This window comes from Acinonyx jubatus, chromosome E4, assembly GCF_027475565.1.
Source record: "Acinonyx jubatus isolate Ajub_Pintada_27869175 chromosome E4, VMU_Ajub_asm_v1.0, whole genome shotgun sequence".
Lineage (NCBI taxonomy): Eukaryota > Metazoa > Chordata > Mammalia > Carnivora > Felidae > Acinonyx > Acinonyx jubatus.
This window is the reverse complement of record NC_069395.1, coordinates 23,827,716-23,851,319: the sequence shown is the minus strand read 5'-3', so window position 1 is coordinate 23,851,319 and position 23,604 is coordinate 23,827,716. Positions and strand designations below refer to the sequence as shown.

At 36.2% G+C, this 23,604-nt stretch overlaps 1 protein-coding gene across 17 annotated transcripts in view; it reads left to right on the top strand.

Moving 5' to 3' along the window:
- Positions 1-23,604, top strand: part of KCNT2 (potassium sodium-activated channel subfamily T member 2) — a 360,665-nt gene that overhangs the window by 174,931 nt on the left and 162,130 nt on the right. For all 17 annotated transcript variants that reach the window (XR_003425716.2, XR_008293217.1, XR_008293218.1 and 14 more), the window contains one exon: positions 651-714. Coding sequence is in view for 14 of the 17 variants with exons in the window: in XM_027074938.2 (XP_026930739.1) it covers positions 651-714 (64 nt within the window). In the remaining 3 variants the exon portion in view is untranslated. The remainder of the gene's footprint in view (positions 1-650; positions 715-23,604) is intronic.

Below are 23,604 nucleotides of genomic sequence, written 5' to 3'. Positions count from 1 at the left end.
TAAAAAAATTTTTAAGTAATCTCTACACACAATGGGGGGCTTGAATTTACAACCCCTGAGATCAAGAATCGCATGCTCTAGGAACTGAGCCAGCCAGGCACTCCAACATTTTTAGGTTTTTAGAACATTATTCATCAAGCACTGAAACATACCATTTACCACCAAATTTAAGAAATGTAGAACTTTAGCATAAGGGACAGTGGTTTGGAACAAGATGATGAATCATCTCCAAGAAATGTAAATGTATAGTAGAGTTTGACTTAAGAATACTAATTAGCTCTGTTCCTTCTCTCCTAGTTAATTGAGTAACTTTGCAGTTAAAATGTAACTAATCATAAAATAAAGACCAGTACAACTCCCTGAATTTAAACAAAGCACATACATGAAAAAATATATAATCACAAAATTTGAGTACCTTTTTTTTTACTTTTGTCATTATGATCTATTGAGTTATAGCCAATTCAACAATTGTTTTGTTCACAGTCAAGTCCAGTCATGATCTGCTAGAAATCTAACTTTCATTTAAGCCTAAGGATACTCATAGTTTATTTATACTTTGTGTACATTGGATTAAGCATTGGGATTCTATTTTTCAACCAATACCCAGATATTTCAGTGTATGATTATTTTGTTTTTCTGTCTGTATTTAGGATGGATGATGCTGAGGCCTGTTTTATTCTGAGCAGCCGTTGTGAAGTGGATAGGACATCATCTGTAAGTTTCTAAATTTTCTTTCATAAATTGTGCTTCTTACCTTAGAAGATTGTTTTTTGGATTTTTTTAAAAAAATCTGCCAATGTTAAATATAGGTGACTTCAAAATATTACTAAAGGGAAGCAAATATCTCTGAACAGTCTTTGCTATGATATATGAATAGTTGCATTATGGCCTATATCAGTACAACTGTTTTTGAAGTAGTTTCTACTAATTCTTGGGTTTTCCATTGATCAAAATGAAATGAGTCATATACAAATAGAACTGGACCATTTTTTTAATTATGTATGTCCTTTGCTATGTAATTTTGTTAAAATGGTCTCATTTTCCTCAACTAAAACAAAGCAGATGGATCAGGCAGTCTGCACTAGAATCAGTTGGAGAGCTTCTAAAAAAGTATGCATTCATGAAAATTCTATTCTAGATATATTCCAGAATCTGTGTGTTTAAAAAGATTCCCACGTGGTTGGGAAGCACATTCCAACTTGGCATCCTTTGGTTTAGATGATCTCTGTGATGTATTTTTATCAGACTTAAGTTATATAAACTCATAATTAAATTGTATAATTTACCAAATTATAACTTCTATTTTTAAACATGCATTCTAATTTTATTGTTTTTAGAAAGTACTTTATTATTTTATGTTGAGTAGGTACTGTTAACTCTTGTGTTTCTAAGCCAGTGAGTTTATCTCTAGCCATATCTGTGGTGCAGAGACAAAACCTTAGTGTTTCCTGTAGTGACTGAGGAAAAGGTAATATTGCATGGGTCTTTCTGGGACATGATTTGCTTTTTCCTGGAATAGTTAATAAGACCCTCTTGTTATATTAATTTAGACTATGAGTCCTGAATGTGGCAAGCTCTGTGCTCTCCTGTTTACCTCACTCTAATTTACCTAAAGTGTTTATTGATTTTTAAACCAATTTTCTCATCCTTTATTTGAAGAGGGTCGTTATCGCTTGGACTGTGTCTTCCAAAACTCATATATTGAAGTCCGACCCCCCAGTACCTCATAATGTGAACTTATTTGGGGATAAAGTCTCAATAGAGAAAATCAAATTTTAATGAGCTCTCTAAGGCGGGCCTTCATCCAATATGACTGGTATCCTTGTAAAAAGAGGAAATTTGAATACAGGTAGTTATGAGGGAGAATGCCACGTGAACATGAAGACCGCCATCTGTACGCCAAGGAGAGTGGCCTGAAACAGATCCTTCCCTCCTAGCCCTTAGAAAGAATCAACCCTGCCAACACCTTAATTTTGGATTTCTAGTCTCTAGGACCAATAGACAATAAATTTCAGTTATTTAAGCCACCCAGCTTGTGCTACTTTATCACTGCAGCCTACTAAACTAATATGAGAGCATAGAACAAATATAGTTTAGAAAATTTGTAAAATATTTCTCTTTATGAAAATATATTTATTTTTTTCTTTAGTGCTTACTTATTAATATTGAGAGAGAGAAAGCATGAAAGGGGGAGGGGAGAGAGAGAGGGAGAGAGAATCCTAAGCAGGCTGCACTGGCAGTGCACAGCCCAATGCAGGGCTTGAACCCACAAACCATAAGATCATGACCTGAGCTGAGGCTGGGCACTTAACTGACTGAGCCACCCAGGCACCCCTACAATATATATTCTTTATATATATATTCTTTTTTTAAATGTTTTTTATTTTTGAGAGAGACAGAGAGAGACAGAGTGTGAATGGGGGAGGGGCAGAGAGAGAAGGAGACACAGAATCCAAAGCAGGATCCAGGCTCTGAACTGTCAGCACAGAGCCTGATGTGGGGCTCAAATTTGTGAACTGTGAGATCATGACCTGAGCCGAAGTTGGATGATTAATTGGCTGAGCCATGCAGGAGCCCCTCTAATATATATTTCTAAAAATTCATCTGCTCCCCTTCTTTTCCCTGGTTATTATCTTAATTCAAACCACACCCTTCTCAGTTCACTTAAGTATCATTGCAGAAGTTTCTTAATTAGTTTCTTAATTAGATGCTCCAAATGTATTTATAAAATAAATGAATTTGAACTGATTACAATCTCCTGTATGTTTCCATAATTAGTTAACTTTTGTAATTGTGAATCTAGTGCCCCTTAAGTGATAACTTGGTTTTAAAGTACTTGCTGCCCTCCAGTATCAATAATGGTTTGAGTATTAAAGAGGAATATAAACATTAAGAAATAAATATATAATATCTTTTGGAGTACCCTTTACAGTGTGAGTTTGGGATTTTTCAGTTAAACAAATATGTTTCATTTTTTTCTGACACTCTGCCAAATTAACAGGAAATGAATAAAAAATTACACTCATAAGGACCAAGGAGATGGTAGATGAGACAGCACTAACACAAGTTTGGAAGCTAGAAAGCAGATGGATGAGTGGTAACTGACTTAGAAGGAAGTTAAAATTTAAGTTGAGAGAGGAAACAAGTCAGAAGCAGGTTGCTTTTTGCAATGGAACTTCAAAAATCTCAGGATATAGAGGCACCAGATGCTTCTGTAAGTAAGGTTATATGTAGGACTAAACATATGAATAGTGATTAAAAGTCTGTAAGAGAAGCAGTTAGTTTCCCTGAATCCCTTCAGAAACCCATTGCTGATCCCTTTCCCCACCCCGGGGAACAGGTTTAATATTGGCAGAGTTTGACCCAGGGATACCCTTCACTCAGAACCAGAAGGTGCAACTAAGAGTCAGGGTTAAGTCAAAGGTATTAAAGAGTAAGTCGTTTCATTGAATGTGAGGTGCTTCTCCCAAGTGACTCAGAATCCTAATAGCCATGTCCACCCCTCCACTGGAACAAGATTGGAGTAGTTTTCTGTAGGGAAATGATCCATCACAAGATAGAATGCTGTGTGAAATAAGATTCTTACATTCAATCAAGTCTCAAACAGCTTTTGAGTGTTTCACTTCTGCATATGTTCAGAGTACAGAGATCAATAGATGTTTAACAAAATTCCTGACAAGGGAAAGAAAGAACAGTGAACAAACATAAAAAAACATTAAAAACAAAGAACTCAGAGGAAACAAACAAAACTATACAATTCTAGGAGAGGAAGTAGATTTTAAAATGTATAACAGCTATTCCAATGGTAATATGAGAAGTTGCAAAGAGTGTACATACATAAAGCAAGAATAGTAGGCTGTAGAATAAAACAATTGAAGACAAAACAGGAAACATTTCATGAACCAGAAAGAGCTCCTGGAAATTAAAAATAGGGTAACTCATGAAAAATTGTATAAAAGGTTCAGGAGAAAAGCAAGAGGGGAGGAAACAGGGCAAAATACTATCTCTACTATTGGAGAGACTCACAGTCAAATTCAGAGAATAGTAATTTCCCAGAGCAGAGACTCATAAGTGGAAATCAACCTGGGAACCAGTGTGCGGGCAGGAAAACCTCAACTGCATTTGATGAATTTCTGGAGGTTCAGTGCAGATAACCCTGAGAGTTAAAAACCCCTGGGGAATGTAGTCATGGGGAAGGGGTCTCTTAATTTTGTGAGATTCACCTCCAGGAGCTTGACCAGGTTCTCACAGTAAATATGAGAGAAAAATCCCCTTGGGAGCAAGGGTCAGGGAAGAGGAAACATTTTGAGATACACCAGAGCATTCTGTTCTGCTTAACAGTCCCTGCCCTCAGGGAAACTAGTTAACCAGACCTTAACCTGCTGGAAACATAGTTATCGGAGCCCAGGTGACCTGGGGAAGGATAACACACAATTCCAGACTACTGTGGCCATCCTCTTTCACATAAGGGGGACCAGGACACTGAAAAAAACATTTGCGAAGGTCACAGTCTAGAGATATCGGCTCATAAAGACTGATGCTAACTCAGGACTTAGAACGCTTCGCCTTACCCCATGGCTCACTCCCTCATTTCTAAAGATCTATTTATAGCAGCTCCTTTAACTTGGTGTGTAATGACTGGCTATCAAGAAAAAATTATAAGGCATACCAGAAGGCAAAAACAAAACAAAACAAAACAATTTGAAGAGACAGAGCAAGTATCAGAACAGACATGGCATGGATGTTGAACTTAGACCAGTAGTTTAAAACAACTGATTGATATGCCAGGGTCTCTCATAGATAAAATAGACAGCATGCAATGACAGATACATAGTGTCAGCTGAGCTAGAAAGAAACCTTAAGAAATAACCAAAAAGAAATGCTAGAGATAAAAACACTAACAGAAATGAAGAATACTTTTGATGGGCTTATTAGTGGACTGGACATGGCTAAGGAAATAATCTTGGAACTTGAGGATAAATCAACAGAAACCTGCAAAAGTAAAAAGCAAAGAGAACAAAGACTGGACAAAAACAAACAGAACAGAATATCCAAGGACTCTGGGACAATTACAAAAGGTTTTACATAGATGTAATGGGAATACTAGAAAGAGATGAAAGAAGGGGATAGAAGAAATACTTGAAAGCATAGTAACAGGATTTCCCCAAATTAATATCAGACACCAAACCACAGATCCAGGAAGCTCAGAGAGCACCTAGAAGAAAAAATGTCAAATAAATACACCTAGAAATATCATTTTCAAATGATAGAAAATCAAAGATAAAGTACTGAAAGAAGTTGGGCGTGGGGGTGGGGGAAACACCCTAATTATAGAGGAGCAAAGATAGGAATTTCATCTGACTTATCTTCAGAAACCATGCACACAAGAAGAGAAAATAATAAAATATGTAATGTATTGGGAGAAAATACAGAAGGGAAGTCAATGTCAGAGTTTCGGGCACCTTGAACCGAGGGACAAGGAGAAGGGACCGGGTCCCGGTAATTGAATGGAGTTTTATGTCTTGACAGACGGCAAAGAAGAAAAAAACCAATATCCATGAGTGGCACTAAGTATACAGTATTTCTGCTCCTTTGGCAAAGACTGGAGGGTCTCACAACTGTGCTGTATTTTCTGTATGGGGTCTCATGGATTTATCTTCAGGTCTTAGAGAAACAGCCTTTCAGGACTTAATTACAAAATGGACAGTAGGCTGTTCCTGGTTTGCTCAAATTTGGACACACCAGTGGGCTTCCTTTCATCTCTTTTTGTTTGTTTTTAAGTTTATTTATTTTGAGAGAGAGTGTGTGAGTGGGGTAGGAACAGAGAGAGAAGAGGAGAGAGAGAGAGAGAGAGAATGTGAATGGGGGAGGGTTAGAGAGAGAGAGGGGAGAGAGAATCCCAAGCAGACCCCACACTGTCAGCATAGAGCCTGACGTGGATCTCGATCTCATGAACCAAGAAACCATATCCTGAGCCAAAACCAAGAGTCAGACGTTTAACCAACTGAGTCGCCCAGGCTCCCCTCATCTCTTTTTTAAAATCATTTTTACATATATGGACACAATGACCCAATTAAAGATTTATTTAGAAAAAAATACAGAAACCCAGAAAAATGTTGCACTAGCTAAGTAGCTTTAAGTGTTGAGGTAGAGGACACCATATTCCCTAATATGTCTTGGGAAGGGCCTAGTGTAGTTGCTTTCAAACAATTCTACACTGTTTCCTACAGAGAAGTTGGTTCAACAACTTCTGGTCCACCCGCCCCTCCACCCCCATTGTTTGGCTTAAATCCTATCAGGAGAGTTGAAATTCTGGTTTTTGATTTCCTAGAGGTTAATAAATATATACATTTTGGTAAAAAATCTAGGTCATCTTTTTTTTTCTTTGTTCGTATCTTTTTGTATGTATGAGAGTTTGGTCCAGACAAACTATGTTGGTTGCCTCTCCCCAAGTACATCGTTCTTTTGGGAGGTGGGTAGAAGAAGAGAATAACTCCTCCTTTATGATGATTTAGTCCTGCTACAATTTAATCATTTCACATTCAGTAAATTTCTTGTATTTTCATTTAGAGGAAAATGAACTCTAGAATTCTACTCTTAAGCAGCCAAGTCAGTAGTACTGTCATTTATACTTGCTTTTGGGAGTGAAAATAAGTGGGTGTCTTGGGAGGGCCAGAAGGCATGGAATCATGATGTGTTCTTACCTGATGGAATTGTGTTCCACTTGACTAAGAGCTGTCTGGTCTCCTTAATTTTAATCAAGCCCACTCTTATTAGATATTAGAATCACATGGGAAAATTCTAGATTCTCGGGACATTCCTTCTCTATCCTGCAGTGGATAGCAATCAGTCACTCGTAGGCTTCATAACTCTGCAACATGGGTTGAGAAATAGTGTTGAAACTATTAGATAGTGAGAAGAAACAGGTAGATTTATATTTTACAGACAGTTATGGAGCAAAGTCAAAAGTTTTACTTTGTTTTAAAAGCTGACCAAAAACAAGGTCAGTTACATTGAACCTTCCTTGGAGAAATATTTGTTAAATATTTATTTGTTAAGTAAATAAGATTAGGCAAGTTTATTTTTCTTCTCTTAATTTTAATTCCAAAGATATATATGTGAAATTACTGAAATGTTTAGGATTTCTCAAGAAGTAATTTAGATTAATTTTTTATATATTTGGTTGTAAGATGAACCTTTCCAATAATTATTTTTAATATATTAGATTTACCTGGCAATATTTTCCTGCTGTATATATATATATATATATATATATATATATATATATATATGCACATTTGAGTCATGATTATCTGTTGTGTGGAAAAAAATGTTAAATCTATAGAGCTGAATTTTTAATATTAGGCATACTGTTAAAGAAATTTTTCTAAATACGGTTTAAAAACATTCTGGTGTGATGGCCCAACAGATGCATGAAAAGATACTCAACATCACTAGTCATCAGGGAAATGGAAATCAAAACCTAAGTGAGATATCACTTATCAGAATGGCTAAAATAAAAAAGACAAGAAATAACAGAGTTGGAAATGATGTGGAAACTAAGGAACCCTCATGCACTGTTTGTGGGAATGTAAATTAGCACAGCTACTGTGGAAAACAGTATGGAGGTTCCTACCAAAAATAAAATAGAAATACCATATGATCCAATAATTCTACTACTGAGTATTTACCCAAAGAAACAGAAATACTAATGCAAAAAGATATATGTACTCCTAATTTTACTTTATCAGTATTTACAATAGCCAGGATATTGAAAGCAACCTCAGTATCCATCAAGAGACAAATGGATAGGGGTGCCTGGGTGGCTCAGTCGCTTAAGTGTCTGCCTTTGGCTCAGGTCACGATCTCACCGTTCATGAGCTCAAGCCCCACATCAGGCTCTGTGCTGATAGCTCAGAGCCTGGAGCCTGCTTCGGATTCCGTGTCTCCCTCTCCCTCTGCCCCTCCCCTGCTCATGCTCTATTTCTTAAAAATAAATAAACATTGAAAAAAAATTAAAAAATAATGATAAATGGATAAGGAACATGTGGCATACATGTGCACACGCTCACACACACACACACACACTCTAACAGAATGGAATATTATGCAGCTGTTAAAAAGGATGAGATCGTGCCATTTTTGACAACATAAATACATCTAGAAGGTATTATGCTAAGTGAAGTAAGTCAGAGAAAAACAAATACCATATGGATTCACTCATATGTAGAATCTAAAAAAAAAAAAACCAAATGAATAAACGAACAAAAAGCAAAATCAGACCTACAAATATACAGAACAAACTGATGATTGCCAGTGGGGAGGAGAGTAGGGGATTGGACAAAACATATGAAGAGGAGTGGGACATTTAGGCTTCCAGTTATGGGATGAGTAAGTCATGGGAATAAAAGACACAGCATAGGGAATATAGTTCATGACATTGTAATAGTGTTGTATGGTGACAGATGTTAGGTATACTTGTGATGAGCATAGCATAACATGTAGAGATGTTGAATCACTATGTTGTACACCTAAACTAGTATAACACTGTGTGTCATCAATATTCAAAAAAATGTTTAAAATCATTGTGTTATGAAAATGTTCTTTTACATTATTTTCTTTGGTACAGTTACACCTGTTGAACAATATTGTTTGCACACTTTCTGATAGATACATATGCATGTGTTATTGCTGGGCTGCAAAATTGAATGAATGAGTTCCTCTTTTGTTCTAATAACATTTTTTAAACCAGGCAGAATAATTCCGACTCTAATATTAGTTTTGTACATTCTTCTAATTGGAGGAGAGGCAGAGTTGTGAAAAACATCAACATGAAAAATTAATAAATGTTCCAAAGGACTCTGTGTTGGAATTAATATTTCATAAAAAGAAATGTATTCCTATGTAAAGTTTTATATTTTTTATTCAAATATTGTAGGGTTCTCATGAACCTGAAAATGCCATAGCAGCATCTTTAGTAAAGTTTTTTTTTCTTTGTATTGAGTGGCAAAAGTTGTTTTTAAAAAAATCATTAAGTGTTCGTTTCACTTAAGTCAAAAATTCTTTTTGATGTTACTAAATCAAATTTAATTAAAAAGAATGAAGCTCATAATAAATGGTTTTTAAAGAAAATGCCCATTTTTTTTCTTAACATGGTTATTTATTTATTTATTCATCTTTTTATTTTTATTTTAAAGATAACAGGCTTTATCATCCAGCAAGTGAAAGTATTCAAACATGTATTTTTCTACATAACTTATTGTGAAGGATGATAAATAAAATTTTTAAAACTTCTAATATTGTATTGCTAATTTTCTACAAAAATCTTGCATGTTTATATAGAACTGGAGTTCTAGTTAATACTGCTATTCTTGGTATACATAGTTTAGCTCATTTTTTTCAAGTCTATTTATTTAATAAAACTCAAACAAACAAGGAACCAAACAAATTTGATATTTCGTGAGTAGTGTCCATGTGGTGAGGCATTTTGTGCACATCGTGGCATTTCATGCTCACTGCAATTGTTCCATAGATGAGAGAACCATGGCTCAGGGGTGTTAATTAGATTTACTGCAGTGGCAGAGCCTGGCGTCTACCCAGGTCAGGTCAACTTTAACACTCTTCTCTTTGTACCCAAACGGCTTCCCATGGTGATAATAGCTTACAGTTCGAATAGGTCACACATTTGGACATAAAAGTGGTCCCACAGTTTGAAATTGTAATCAGGAGAATATACGTGTGTGTGTGTATGTGTGTGTGTGTGTGTGTGTGTGTGTGTCTGTGTGTGTGTGTGTCTGTGTGTGTCTGTGTGTGTGTATATGTATATACATATATATATATATATATATATATATATATATATATATATATATATGATTTTAGGCATCAGTTGTCACTCCCACTCCCAATTTTTAGTCTATTTTTTAAAAGACAGTTACTTTAAATCCATTAAACCACTGATACTGTATTTTGTATCTCTGCTTTGTAAGAAGAATATGGCATTTGTTTTCTTTTTTCATTCAGCTGCCATTCCCAGTTTTCCATGATCCAGTTTTGGCCTTCTGTATTTACATTTTTGTATATGAAGGCTGATATCATTTACTTCTTATCTGGTGATTAAAACTAAATGTTCTGCCATTGTTTATTGATGAAGTCTAAATGTTGAATGCAGTATACATTTAGAATTTTGTGACTATGTACACTCTTTTCACTGAAGAACCAGTGATCACTTTGATTACATTTTCCCTTTTTTGTATTGTTTCCTGCCATCTCCTAAATTCTCAGAATCAGGTGTACATTATACGTATATGTCGTAGACTCTGGGTCTAAAATTCTCTTTTGTCTAGCAAAAGAGCGGGACTCAGGATTGAAAGCGAGAGATGGCTAATGTCTGGGAAAAGACAAGAGCCCCGAATAAGGGTACTTGCCCTGTTTTTATTAGGATTAGAAGGCTTACAAACATGGCGATGGATGTGTACAAAGGGATAATGAATCTGTGAACATTAACTTACGGAAGTGAAGGAAAGGGCGTCTTGAAAATATTCGTGGTTAGGGGTTTGGGTTAATACAAAACAAAATCCCGGCGCCGGCAGTCTGGAGGAAGATTGTTTAGAGGGGACCGGAGCCAGCACCTCTGTTTACCTTAGCCTAGGGGATGAGACAGGTAGGGGAAATAACCTCAGGGTTGACAAGGCACCTTTTCTTTAGTTAACCATTTCCCCTCTGGGCTGCTTTGCCTGCAGCACAGGGTCCATAGTCCAATTCACCAATTTATCTAATCTGGCCCTAGTCTCCTGTGAAAGCAGCTTTTCTGCTATAGTACTAAATTGGGGGTGCTTCCACCCTGAATATCTAATCTTGTTTATTTCATATACCTATGTATTGGGCACCTTTGCACCTGTTCCTATTTTAGGCCTTTGCCTCTCCCTCTCTATTCTGAGTGCTCTGCACCCCCCTCTATTTTGGGGTGCCTTTGCACCTCCCTATTCCTGGCACCTTTGTGCCTCCCTATTCTTGGGGTGCCAATCTGGTTTGCCCAAACTCGGGTGTGAGCATTTTATGACTTTGTATTTCTTTATGCCTTGTTAACCCATTGGTGTAAGCCCCGGGGGATTCCTAAACTTATCCCCCACAGGTATGTGTTACCATTCATTACTATTTTTTATTGTTATTTATTGTAGATTTGTTATCTGCACTCACTATCTTATTGTATGTTAATTTATTATTCACATTTGCATATAAAGTTTACATGTCTTAGTTCACTTAGCTTCCCATTTACATGGGGCCAATTGACATAATTATTTGTATGCTTCTTAGACCTGAGCATAGCACTTTACCCAAGAAATAAAAGTGCCCTAGGGTAACACTATCACCGTTTTTAACCATTCATTCACTGAACAAATATTTATTGAGTGGCTTATAGTCCAAGCATTGATGTATCAACTGAAGATACATTTAGTAACAAGGCAGTGAAAAAAATCTCATGAAGCTAGCCTACTAGTAGAAGTGACAGTCGATGTACTAATTAAATAAATAAATGGAGTGTTAGCTAGTGATGAGTGGTAAGGAGAGAACACTGGGAAGAGGCATATGGAATGTTAGAGAAGGCTGATCTTTTAGATTGAAACATTAATTCAAAATTTTGAAAGACTAACTTAAAATAGAAAGCTCATTAATTATTATTAAGGCAGGAACACAGAAAGCAACACCATGTTGCTTTCACTAGAATATTTTTATGGCACCTAGTACCTACACTACTTGTATTCTTATACGTAGTACAATTCTTCCTCCTTTTTAGGTCTAACCTCTTGAAAAAGTGACACTCACTTTTTCAAACTTATAATGCCCTTAGATTGCTCATTCCAGTTTACACTGCATCCATATCCCTGACAGTCTTTTTTCTAAAAACACCAAATGTCCCCTAGTAGAGAACATTTTGTATTATTTTCTTGTGCTCCCCATTTTGTTAAATAACCATTGGTACCTTTTTCCTCCTTCATGCTATTCCCTTCTCTACTTGCTTTTGTGCCCTCAATCTTTGTAGAATTCCTTCTTAATACTTAAGCCATTATTTCTCAATTGCTTTTAAAGGATCTTCTCTAAAAAAATATTTTGTATTTGTTAAAGGATCAATGCATCAAAAAGACATACCATTCCTCAATGTGTGTGCACATACCTTATTGTGAAACCTCAAAATGGCAAAACTTCAAGAAGCTACAATTGTTAGAAATTCCAATATTGATCTCTAAGATACTAACAGAATAAGTAGAAATAGAATCAGTATGGTTATAAAAAAACTTGAACTAATTTTCGCCAACTAGATCTAATTGACATATAGAACATTGCATTCAACAACTGCAGAATCCACATTTTTGCAAGTGTGTATGGAATATTCATGAAGACCATATGCTGGACGACAGAAGAAATGGCAGAAAAGTTAGAAGAATGTAAACATACAGAGTATGTTCTCTGATCATAATAAAAATTAGTTAAAAATCAGTAAGAAAACAACAGCAGGACAATACCCAAATATTTGAAAATTAGCACAGTTCTAAATAATCTATGGGTAAAATACAAAATAACAAGGAAGACTAGAATTATTTTAATTGAATTGGGATGAAAATGCAACGTATCAAAATTTAGGGGACACAGATGAAGTAGTGCCTAAAAAGAGATTCATGGCTTTAAGTTCTTGGATTAGAAAAGAAAGTTTAAAATTAAATAGTAAAGTGGAAATGAAGGCAACAATTACAGAATTTAGAAGTGGTTTCTACAAATGAGAACAGAGAAATAAATGGGGCAGCACCTGATGGTAATATGTGGTGAAGGAAGACTTTGTTTTTTCTGCTTTTTCTTTCTTTTTTTAGTGGGCAAAATTTTTAGAAATTCTGTATCCTAAAGGAAATGATCCACCAGAGATAGGAAAATGAACGATACAGGAAAGTGAAAAGTTGGAAGAATACAGTCAGAGGATTTATAAGATAGAATATGATCCAGTGTAGAAGGTTTCTCTCTGCTAAGTGTGTAAAATGCTCACTCATTTTAACAAGAGGCGAGTATGTAGTCAGATGTGGTGGAGAGCGCTATGGACGCTTTATTATTTCTATTTTCTTATAGTAGTTGAGATCGTCAGAAAAGAGGGAAGAGATGGTAGAAGTTTGAGGAGCTATATGAAATAGTTCTCTAGAGCAGCAGGGGAGTGAATGACCTGGAGAAATGTGGAGTTGCTGAGCAACGCTCCTCTCCTATGTGATAGTATGGACTCTGAATGTGAAGTAAGGCCTGTTTAGCACATACGTGTGTTTGTGCCTGCCATCTGTTATTTGTAGTAGAAAGAGAGTTGGATTTAGCAAGGTTGTAGTTCTGGCTATAGAGTGGGCCTGAGTCAGAGAGGCAAGCAAAATGATTGTTTATGCCAGAGTCTGCTTACTTGGTGAAACATTTGGTACAAGCCGGTAAGCAGGGAAATGAGAATGTGGGCATAGAGATAAAGAGAATGAGAGTATCGATAGATTGAAGTTGCTGATGATGTCGGACATTCTTTGGAATCACAGTCCCAGATAGTGAGCTGGAAAGTGAGAGGTGCTGAATGGACAGAGGAATGTTGGCTTATGTTGTGATGTGTTTTAAAAGGTTTAGACACAAGGGATGCCTGGGTGGCTCAGTTGGTTAAGCATCCGACTTTGGCTCAGGTCATGATCTTGCAGTTCACGAGTTTGAGCCCCGCGTCTGGCTCTGTGCTGACAGCTTGGAGCCTGGAGACTGCTTCACATTCTGTGTGTGTGTCTCTCTCTGTCCCTTCTCTGCTAGTATTCTGTCTCTCTCTCTCAAAAATAAATAAAACATTAAAAAAAAAGGTTCAGACACTTTACTTTCATGTCTTGTTCACTCAGTCTATCATTAGGTGTACTCCTAAAAATTTGTTCAAAGTTAAATATCCATGCAGTCATTTTAATGTATGCAGCATAGTAGATTTACCATTTAGACAGGTTTTCTTTGCAGTGGCAAAAGAATTTAATTTTTTGAGCTCAGCTGGACATATGGATTTTTACATAAATGGCCTACTTCTGAAAAAAAACCTGTAGTGTTTACTTTGCTCTTTTAGCTTTCTTGGCACAACTGATTTTTAAACTTCTTGCTTTTGAAACTGAAAAAAAATACATATTAACACCTCTCATTTATTTGCCGTTACTAAATATTGATTTCAGGCTAAAGATTATTTATATATATTTATACATATTATATATGTCATGTGTTTTCGTAACAACCTTGCAAGGATGTTATTACTAGCTTAAGTTTGTAGATTAATAAAATAATACTGTGGTTAGCTATTTTAAGTTCTTAGGTGCATATGGTGCAGAGCTCACAGACCTAGTATTTGTACTTTATTCTGTCTGTGTCAGGGAAAAATTGTATCAGACATTGTTAAACAAGCAAGGGAGATTTTATTTAGGACTGTTGCGGTAAAGGAGAGAGATTGAACTCAACAACTTGGAAACAAAAGGTTAGAGGATTTTTAAGTTCTGGGATGAACACAGTGGAAAAATCCTGGAGAGGGGAGATTGCTCCATGTGATTCCACCATGATTTGCTAATTGTCTCTTAAGAAAGTTAGGGTCCTATGTTCCCATAGATAAGGGAGGTAGAGGCTCTTGATTCTTTGTTGAATACCTTTCAGAGCAATGGCCCTCAGGTTCTTGAGAAAGACATTTCTGGTTTGTAAAACCGGTGAAAGCCTGGGAGAAGATTTAAATCTCAAAGGGGCAGAAAAAAAGAATTTATAATTGGACTTTTTCTAAAATAAAGGTTCTAAGAAAAGGGAGGTCAGAGGCCTATGGTCAGGAAGAAACCTGTCAGGAAATCAGGCTGAGGGAAACTTAAAAACCATCTTGGTCATCTGACTCCAAAGACTTTAAGTTGTAACTTTAGAAAAAAGATTTATTTTAAACTATGTTGTTAGCTTTCCTCTTAAATGTCAAAGATGCTCATTTTTTCCTGATTATTACATGCATTTTTGAACATATGGAATCTTAGAGTAAAAGGCAAACAGTCATCAAACACTCAGACAGCAAATTCCCTATGTGACCCTTTCAGACAGCATGAGAAAAGAGCTGAAATACAATGTTTGCAGTTGTAGGGGGCGGGGGAGTAATTTTCCTTTGCACTCTAGGTTCTGTGGCTGTTTCCCCCTGGTAATAAAAGAATAACAAGAGAAAAGCAATCAGAAGTTTAATATGTATACCTCATGTGTACATGGGAGATACCCAGGAAAGCTGTAAAACTCCCCCAAATGACCCAAGCCATCACTTTCAATACTATCTTCAGCTAATGACAAAAGAATGATGTGGGAGTGGGGAGACTAGTTCTGGGAGATTATCAAGGCAAGTATAGTAAGGTTGTTATGCTGATTTAAGTCTGGTGCCTTCTCCACTGGTAAAGAGCTGTCAGTCATCCTTCTCTTCCTGGTACAGGGAGAGAGTTACCCTTACAAATGGAGATTTACTTTATGAATAAGGGTAGTATCTACTCTGATTTAAGAGCTTCTCCCATGGCTGCTTTTTCTCAAAAATAATCAGATCAAAATAATCTTTATGCTAAAAAGGCATACTCTGGAATGGCATATTCTGCTACCCTTCACAATTTAAGCTTTTTTTAAAAGAATTTTATTTTGTCTTAACTAGATCCATTTTGAGCATTGCAACACTTTAACACAATAACCATTTCTGTTATGTCATTACCTAATGAAATGTACCTTAAATTCTTTGGAAAGGTATTGCAAAATTTTTTGCTTGTTAATTCAACCCAGTGGTTAATAATACATTCTCACAAACATCTTCCTGTCTAATTAATAAAATCACAGAATTTCAAACTGTAAATTTTAAACTTGCTAAGACACCCTGTGATCACCAGTGTAACTCATTTTTTAATCTGTCCAGAAATATCTTTTGGTAAATTCTTGGCAGATGATTATCACTGAACTTCAGGTACATGCTTTCAAGATAGCCTAGCCTCTTTATGAATCACTTTATTGATTATTCACTTGACACATGTCAATGGGCTTTGTGAGAGTTTTAAAATGCTGTGGTCACAACTTTGTTAAGAATAAATCAGGGAAGACTCAAGAGGATTATGATCTGGAGTTAGATTTGCTGTTAATGGTGATTCCTGAAGAACCTGGGAGAGGATTTTTTTTTTCCTGGGAGAGGATTTAAATATGCAAAAGACACCATTTAAGGGGTGTAAGGCTCTGGGCAAATTATTAGAACTTAGGCCAACAAGCTCTAAGAAATAATACAAGATTTCAGCTTTGAGAAGCAGAGCGCAAAATAGGCTTTGGTTCTTGACAAGTGAAGACAGAAAGTATATGTGTTATTTAGCTGACCATAAAGTAGACTCGGTACACAGTCCCAAAATTTCTGGTAAGAAGATTCTAGGAATATGCTATATCTGGAATTTCAAACAGCCACTCAGGTTTTTGCCATTATGCATCTGTAACTCTCAGCTGTAAGAATGGAAATCAGAAGTAGAATTCCAGTCCCTGAGAGATCATTGGAAGGAGCAGGAAGTACAAATAATCTTAAAACTGGAATCCAAGATAATGTTTCTGTCTCAGACATAATGTCAAATCCCTTCTGTTTAAACTTGGCAGAAAGATGAAATTATCCTAGCAGTCAAGTTTTGATACCAAAATCTAGAATGCTAGACTAAGATTTCTTTAATTATTTTTGACTATGGTGTCCATAGTTCTTGAAGATGGGTTACTGCTGAACCTATAGATGTTTGACTCAAACTAGATGGCTTCCTAACAGCTTGGTAGTCTAAAAGGCAACATGATGATTTAATGTTTTATATCTATTAGAGTTTTTGGTTATATGCTTCATTTTTAGTATTTTATTTAAGAACATTCTGAATTACTTTTGTACTTAATAAATATACATCAAATGTGAAGCCTAATTCTCCAAAGACATCAATTACAATTCATTACAAATGAACTATGCAGTTTCCTTAATTCAATCATAAAGTCAAACCAATTAATCATAGATAACACATACATAGATCCTATGTATCAGAATTACATTCAATTTTTTTGTATCATCAGCTATATATATATGTGTGTATATATACATACATATATATGTATATAGGTAACCTTATAATATATCAGCTATATATCTAGCCTTATAATTTATCAGTTTACTTATTAGACCCAGACAGTGTAATTGTGAACAAAATGGCCCCTTGCAGTCAAGGTGCTTTTGAGTCTAATGCAACGTCTTGAGAGGGACTTCTAGGAGTATATTATTCTCTAGGCAAGGAGTATATTTGGCAAGAGTTGTTTATAAAACAGTACATTTGAGTTGTGTTTAGGAAAGATTTGTTTTCCAGTTTGCTGCAAGTTGTTTTACTCTTGTATAAATGTTGTATCTACATTGTTCAAGGATCTATCAATTGGGGGCAAATTTATATACATATATTATTTTAAGTTTCATAATTCAGTTTTACTTGATCCTAAAAACTGTTTCCAGTAGATAGGTTATCAAAATATACTCAAAATATAAAAAAATAAATCTATCATTTGTTAAGTGCTACATATGTATGTTTATAATTGAAAATGGGGTTGAAAGTGACCTTTGATCACACTAACGTCTTAGCCATTTTCTGAGTTGTAGACTGTGTTTGAGAATCTAATGAAAATTACAGATTCTCATGGAGAGGTGGGGAAACAACTTATGTATAAAATTTCATCTAAAGTGTTGAGTTCTTTCATGGGTCACTTGGAATTCAGGAATAAAGACCTTTGCCATAGGTAAAGGGATTTGTTTTAGGTCCTTAGAATGCCAACAAATAATTTTTAGATATTTCAAATTATAAAAGTTGAACTTTATGAAGATGATTTTAGCCAATTTAATTTTTAGGTATACTGACTTTAGGAGAAATGTTCTGCTTTCACAGCAGAATAGACACTTATGATGACCCAATAATACCCTGTGTTATCTTCCTTTATTATTTAGGCTGTTTATTCCAAAGTTGTCGCAGTTGATGCTTTTTTTTTTTTGGTTACAATTAAATTTAGCGTGTCTTATTTCAGGCTGAATTTTGTCAGCAAGGAAAAAAACGAAATCAATATCATTTTCTGTTGTTAGAAGAATGAATTAAAAATCTTGTTTCTGTGCTGTTTTATTATCTGTATTAGCAAATACCTATTTCCTATTCCTTATGTGACATTTATGCCCTGGTACCTTGTTTCCTTTTTCCTTACTTAGTGCTCCACTCACAAGGTCATAGATGCTTGTTGGTAGGGCACAATGCATGAATAAAACAAGGGAGATTTGTGGGCTTTTAGGGTCAGTACTTCATCCATCTATTTATCCACTGATGTGACAGATTTAATAAATGCTTTCTGTGTGCCTGATGCTTCTTTACATTATCTCACTTGATGCTCACAATATCCCTATGAAGTAAATATGGTTTTTCTTACTCATCTTTGAAAAGCAAATGAAAGCTGGTTGCTAGAGATGAATGAAGTACCCTTAGGATGAATGAAGTATAAACATGGCCCTTGTTTTCTTAGAGCTTACAGTGTAGTGGAGATCAACTTAAAAACACAGGTGAGTGAATACTATGATGGTCAAATACAGAATGCAGTGGAAACAGCTAGCATGGACTTCAGTCAGAAGAAGAGGGTTTCCTAGAATAAGTGACAGAAATTCTGGAGGCTCAAGGATGGAGGATGCATTACCACTGGAACAAAGAGTGCAAAGGCTAGGGAAGTAATTTGGGGACAGTTTAATAAAGGGTCTTGCAAGCCTTGTTAAGAAGTTTGGGCTTGATGCTCAGGATAAGGAATGCCACTGTAGGGTTCTCAGCAGCCAAATATACAATCAGATTGTAGTTTGAAAAGGCAGTAAATCTGATAAGAAGACACAATTAGTAAAAAATATAAACCTTGAGATAGATTGATTTGGAGGTTGTTGCCTTCACTCCAAGCTTGAAGTGATGGCTGCTTAGACTTGGGTTCTGGCAGGGAGCTTGGAGAGAAGTGGACGTATTAGAACAATTTTAGAAGACATAATCTGGCACAAAAACAGACACATAGACCAATGGAATAGAATAGAAACCCCAGAACTAGACCCACAAACGTATGGCCAACTCATCTTTGACAAAGCAGGAAAGAACATCCAATGGAAAAAAGACAGTCTCTTTAACAAATGGTGTTGGGAGAACTGGACAGCAACATGCAGAAGGTTGAAACTAGACCACTTTCTCACACCATTCACAAAAATAAACTCAAAACGGATAAAGGACCTGAATGTGAGACAGGAAACCATCCAAACCCTAGAGGAGAAAGCAGAAAAAGACCTCTCTGACCTCAGCCATAGCAATCTCTTACTCGACACATCCCCAAAGGCAAGGGAATTAAAAGCAAAAATGAATTACTGGGACCTTATGAAGATAAAACGCTTCTGCACAGCAAAGGAAACAACCAACAAAACTAAAAGGCAACCAACGGAATGGGAAAAGATATTTGCAAACGACATATCGGACAAAGGGCTAGTATCCAAAATCTATAAAGAGCTCACCAAACTCCACACCTGAAAAACAAATAACCCAGTGAAGAAATGGGCAGAAAACATGAATAGACACTTCTGTAAAGAAGACATCCGGATGGCCAACAGGCACATGCAAAGATGCTCAACGTCGCTCCTCATCAGGGAAATACAAATCAAAACCACACTCAGATATCACCTCACGCCAGTCAGAGTGGCCAAAATGAACAAATCAGGAGACTATAGATGCTGGTGAGGATGTGGAGAAACGGGAACCCTCTTGCACTGTTGGTGGGAATGTAAATTGGTGCAGCCACTCTGGAAAAGAGTGTGGAGGTTCCTCAGAAAATTAAAAATAGACCTACCCTATGACCCAGCAATAGCACTGCTAGGAATTTACCCAAGGGATACAGGAGTACTGATGCATAGGGGCACTTGTACCCCAATGTTTATAGCAGCACTCTCAACAATAGCCAAATTATGGAAAGAGCCTAAATGTCCATCAACTGATGAATGGATAAAGAAATTTTGGTTTATATACACAATGGAGTACTACATGGCAATGAGAAAGAATGAAATATGGCCCTTTGTAGCAACATGGATGGAACTGGAGAGTGTGATGCTAAGTGAAATAAGCCATACAGAGAAAGACAGATACCATATGTTTTCTCGCTTATGTGGATCCTGAGAAACTTAACAGAAACCCATGGGGGAGGGGAGGGAAAAAAAAAAGAGGTTAGAGTGGGAGAGAGCCAAAGCATAAGAGACTCTTAAAAACTGAGAAAAAACTGAGGGTTGATGGGGGGTGGGAGGGAGTATTGAGGAGGGCACCTTTTGGGATGAGCACTGGGTGTTGTATGGAAACCAATTTGACAATAAATTTCATATATTGAAAAAAAAAAGACATCATCAACAAGACTTGAGGACTGATTGACTGCAGGGGTATGAGGGAGGGAGGGAGGGATGGAGGAGCGTATTGGATGCAGAGGTATCAGGATTTAGTGTCTGGTAAAACCCACCTCTTTGACAAGAAAGAATTACCAGCAGATCTGAAGATGAGTTCAATTTGGGATAAAAAAATCCAAAGGACAATCAGGGACATTAGTGTCATGGAAGCCAAGGGAGAAAATTTTAGGGAGCCAGTGGTCTACCTGTCACATGTTGCCAGACATCATGTGAAATAAGAAGAGCCAGGGGTGCCTGGGTGGCTCAATCGGTTGAGCGGCCGACTTCGGCTCAGGTCATGATCTCGCGGTCCATGAGTTCGAGCCCCGCGTCGGGCTCTGTGCTGACAGCTCAGAGCCTGGAGCCTGTTTCAGATTCTGTGTCTCCCTCTCTCTGACCCTCCCCCCATTCATGCTCTGTCTCTCTCTGTCTCAAAAATAAGTAAATGTTTAAAAAAAAGAAGAGCCAGCTGCCTACCTCCACTTTACAAACAATTGAACCTTTTATTCTGAGAATCAGATTTGGTTAGTAATTTTACTTACGCAGTTTGTAAATTCTAGAGTGAAATTAGAGCTCCGAATTTGTGACTAAAGCTCACGCTTTGTCTGCTTGTTTTTTTTTTAATAGACTTTTTTTTTTTTTAGCAGTTTTGGGTTTATAGAAAAATCGAACAAAAAATATGGAGAATTTCCACCACCCCTCCTCCCCAGTTTCCACTGTTACTAGCATCTTGTGTTACTGTGGTACATTTGCGACAACTGATTTATACATGTTGATATTTGCAAATAAGTACATTATTATTATTAAAGTCCATAGTTTACATTAAGGTTTATTCTTTGCTTTGTACATTCTGTGGGTTTTGACAAATGTAGAATGATATCTATCCGTCATTACGATATCTTTCAGAATACTTTCACTGCCCTAAAAATCCCCTGTATTCCACCTATCCATCCCTACTTCTCCACCTGCCCCCACTGCCAAGCCCGTTAGCAAACACTGATCTGTTTACACTTTCTATAATGTCCCTTCTCCAGATGTCATATAGTTGGAATCATATGGTATGCAGCCTTTTAAGTTAGGCTTCTTTTATTTAGCAGTATTTGAGTTTTCTCTGTGTCTTTCCATAGCTGGACAGCTCATTTCTCTTTATTGCTGAAAAATGTTCTATTATTGGGATGTACCCATTTGTTTTATCAATTTACCTATTGAAGGACATCTTGTTTACTTCCAAGTTTTTGCAATTATGAATAAGGTTGCTGTAAACAACCAGGGGCAGGTTTCAGGTGGATAAATCATTTGGGTAAATACCATGGGACCCAAATGCTGGATGATATGGTAAGGGTATGCTTAGTTTTATAAGAAAGTGTAGACTGTCTTTCAAAGTTGCTAAACCATTTTGCATTCCCACCAGCAATAAATGAGACTTTCTACTGTCCCACATCCTCACTGGTATTTGGTGTTGTTGGTGTTTTGGATTTTAGTCATTCCAGTAGTTGTGTGGTGGTATTTCACTGTTTTAATTTGCAATTCCCTAATGATATATGATGTTAAACATCTTTTCATATGCTTATTTGTCATCTGTAAATCTTCTTTGGTGAGGTGTCTGTTAAGATCTTTTGCTCACTTTCAAAGTGGGTTGTTTGTTTTCTTATTATCATTTACTCCTTTTCTCTTACCAGTAACTTTATATTTAACATGCATCTCTCCTAAATTGCTTATGGTTGGGTCTTATTTCTTTTGTTCTAATATTCTTTATGTTTTAATATGTTCAGTTCATTAACATTCAGTGCTATCATTTATATGGTTGGATGTAGGTCTACCTAAGTTTTTTTCTGTTTTCCCTTTTCTACATTTAAAAAAATTATTTGACTTTTTTTTTTCTTTTAGGAATTCAAGTTTTATATACCTATTGGCTTTTTAGGAATTATCTTTTGAAATTTTTTTAGTGACTACTCTAGGGACTACAATACATGGCCTTACCTTTTCATAGACCACTTCATGTTAATATTGCACCATTTATTTTTAAATATGGCACAAGTTATTGAAGTTAGAAACTTTGCACTTATTCTTCTGTTACTTTCATAAATTTCATATCCCATAAGACAATACTATATTTTTTCTTTATGAATATATCTGTATTTTAAAGAATTCCAGAGGAAAGCTCTTATTTTATATTCACTCAATAGTAACCATTTCTTATAGTCTTTTTTGAAATCTAAAGTTTTCACTCTGGTATCATTTCCCTTCAGCATACAGAAGTTTTTTATACTTGTAGTCTGATACTGATGACGACACACTTTCTTAGATTTCATTAATTGAAAAAGCCTTTATTTCACCTCTTTGAAGGATCTTTGTCTATAAAATTATGGTGTAATAGTTTTTTCCTCCCCTCATTCTAGAGTTTAGGATACTGTTTCTGTGTTACCTGGTTTCCATGATTGCTGATAAGAATCCTTGGTCACAAAACTGTGTTTCTTTGGCTGTTTTCAAAATATTGTCTTTACTTTTGGTTTTCAGTAATTTAACTACAATGTGATTAGTGTGGTCATCTTTTCATTTATGCAGTTGGGGATTTTCTGAGCTTCTTGAACTTGGAAAAGTATGCCTTTAACAAAATTGGGCAGTTTCTGGCTACTATTTCTTCAAATCATTTTCTGTTCTATTTTCTCTTTTGTGTTCTTCCTGGAAATCCAATTATATTATATAAGACATTTTTACATTGTTGCACAAGTCCCTGAACTGTGTTCCTTCTCTATTCCTCTTCTCTTTGTTTTTCAAATTGGATAAATTCTGTTGATCTATGATCAAGTTCACTGACTCTTTCCTATGTCATCTCCATTCTACTTCAAAGCCCATTCAGTGAATATTTTTCAGGTATTTTTGCTTTTTGTTTAATTAAAAAAAATATTTTTTAGCGGCACCTGGGTAGCTCAGGCAGTTAGGTGTTTGACTTTGGCCCAAGTCATGATCTCATGGTTTGTGGGCTCGAGCCCCATGTCGGGCTCTGTGCTGATGACAGCTCAGAGCCTGGAGTCTGCTTTGGATTCTCTATCTCCCTCTCTGTCTTTGCCCCTCCCCTGCTTGTGTGCTCACACCCATGCATGCACTGTCTC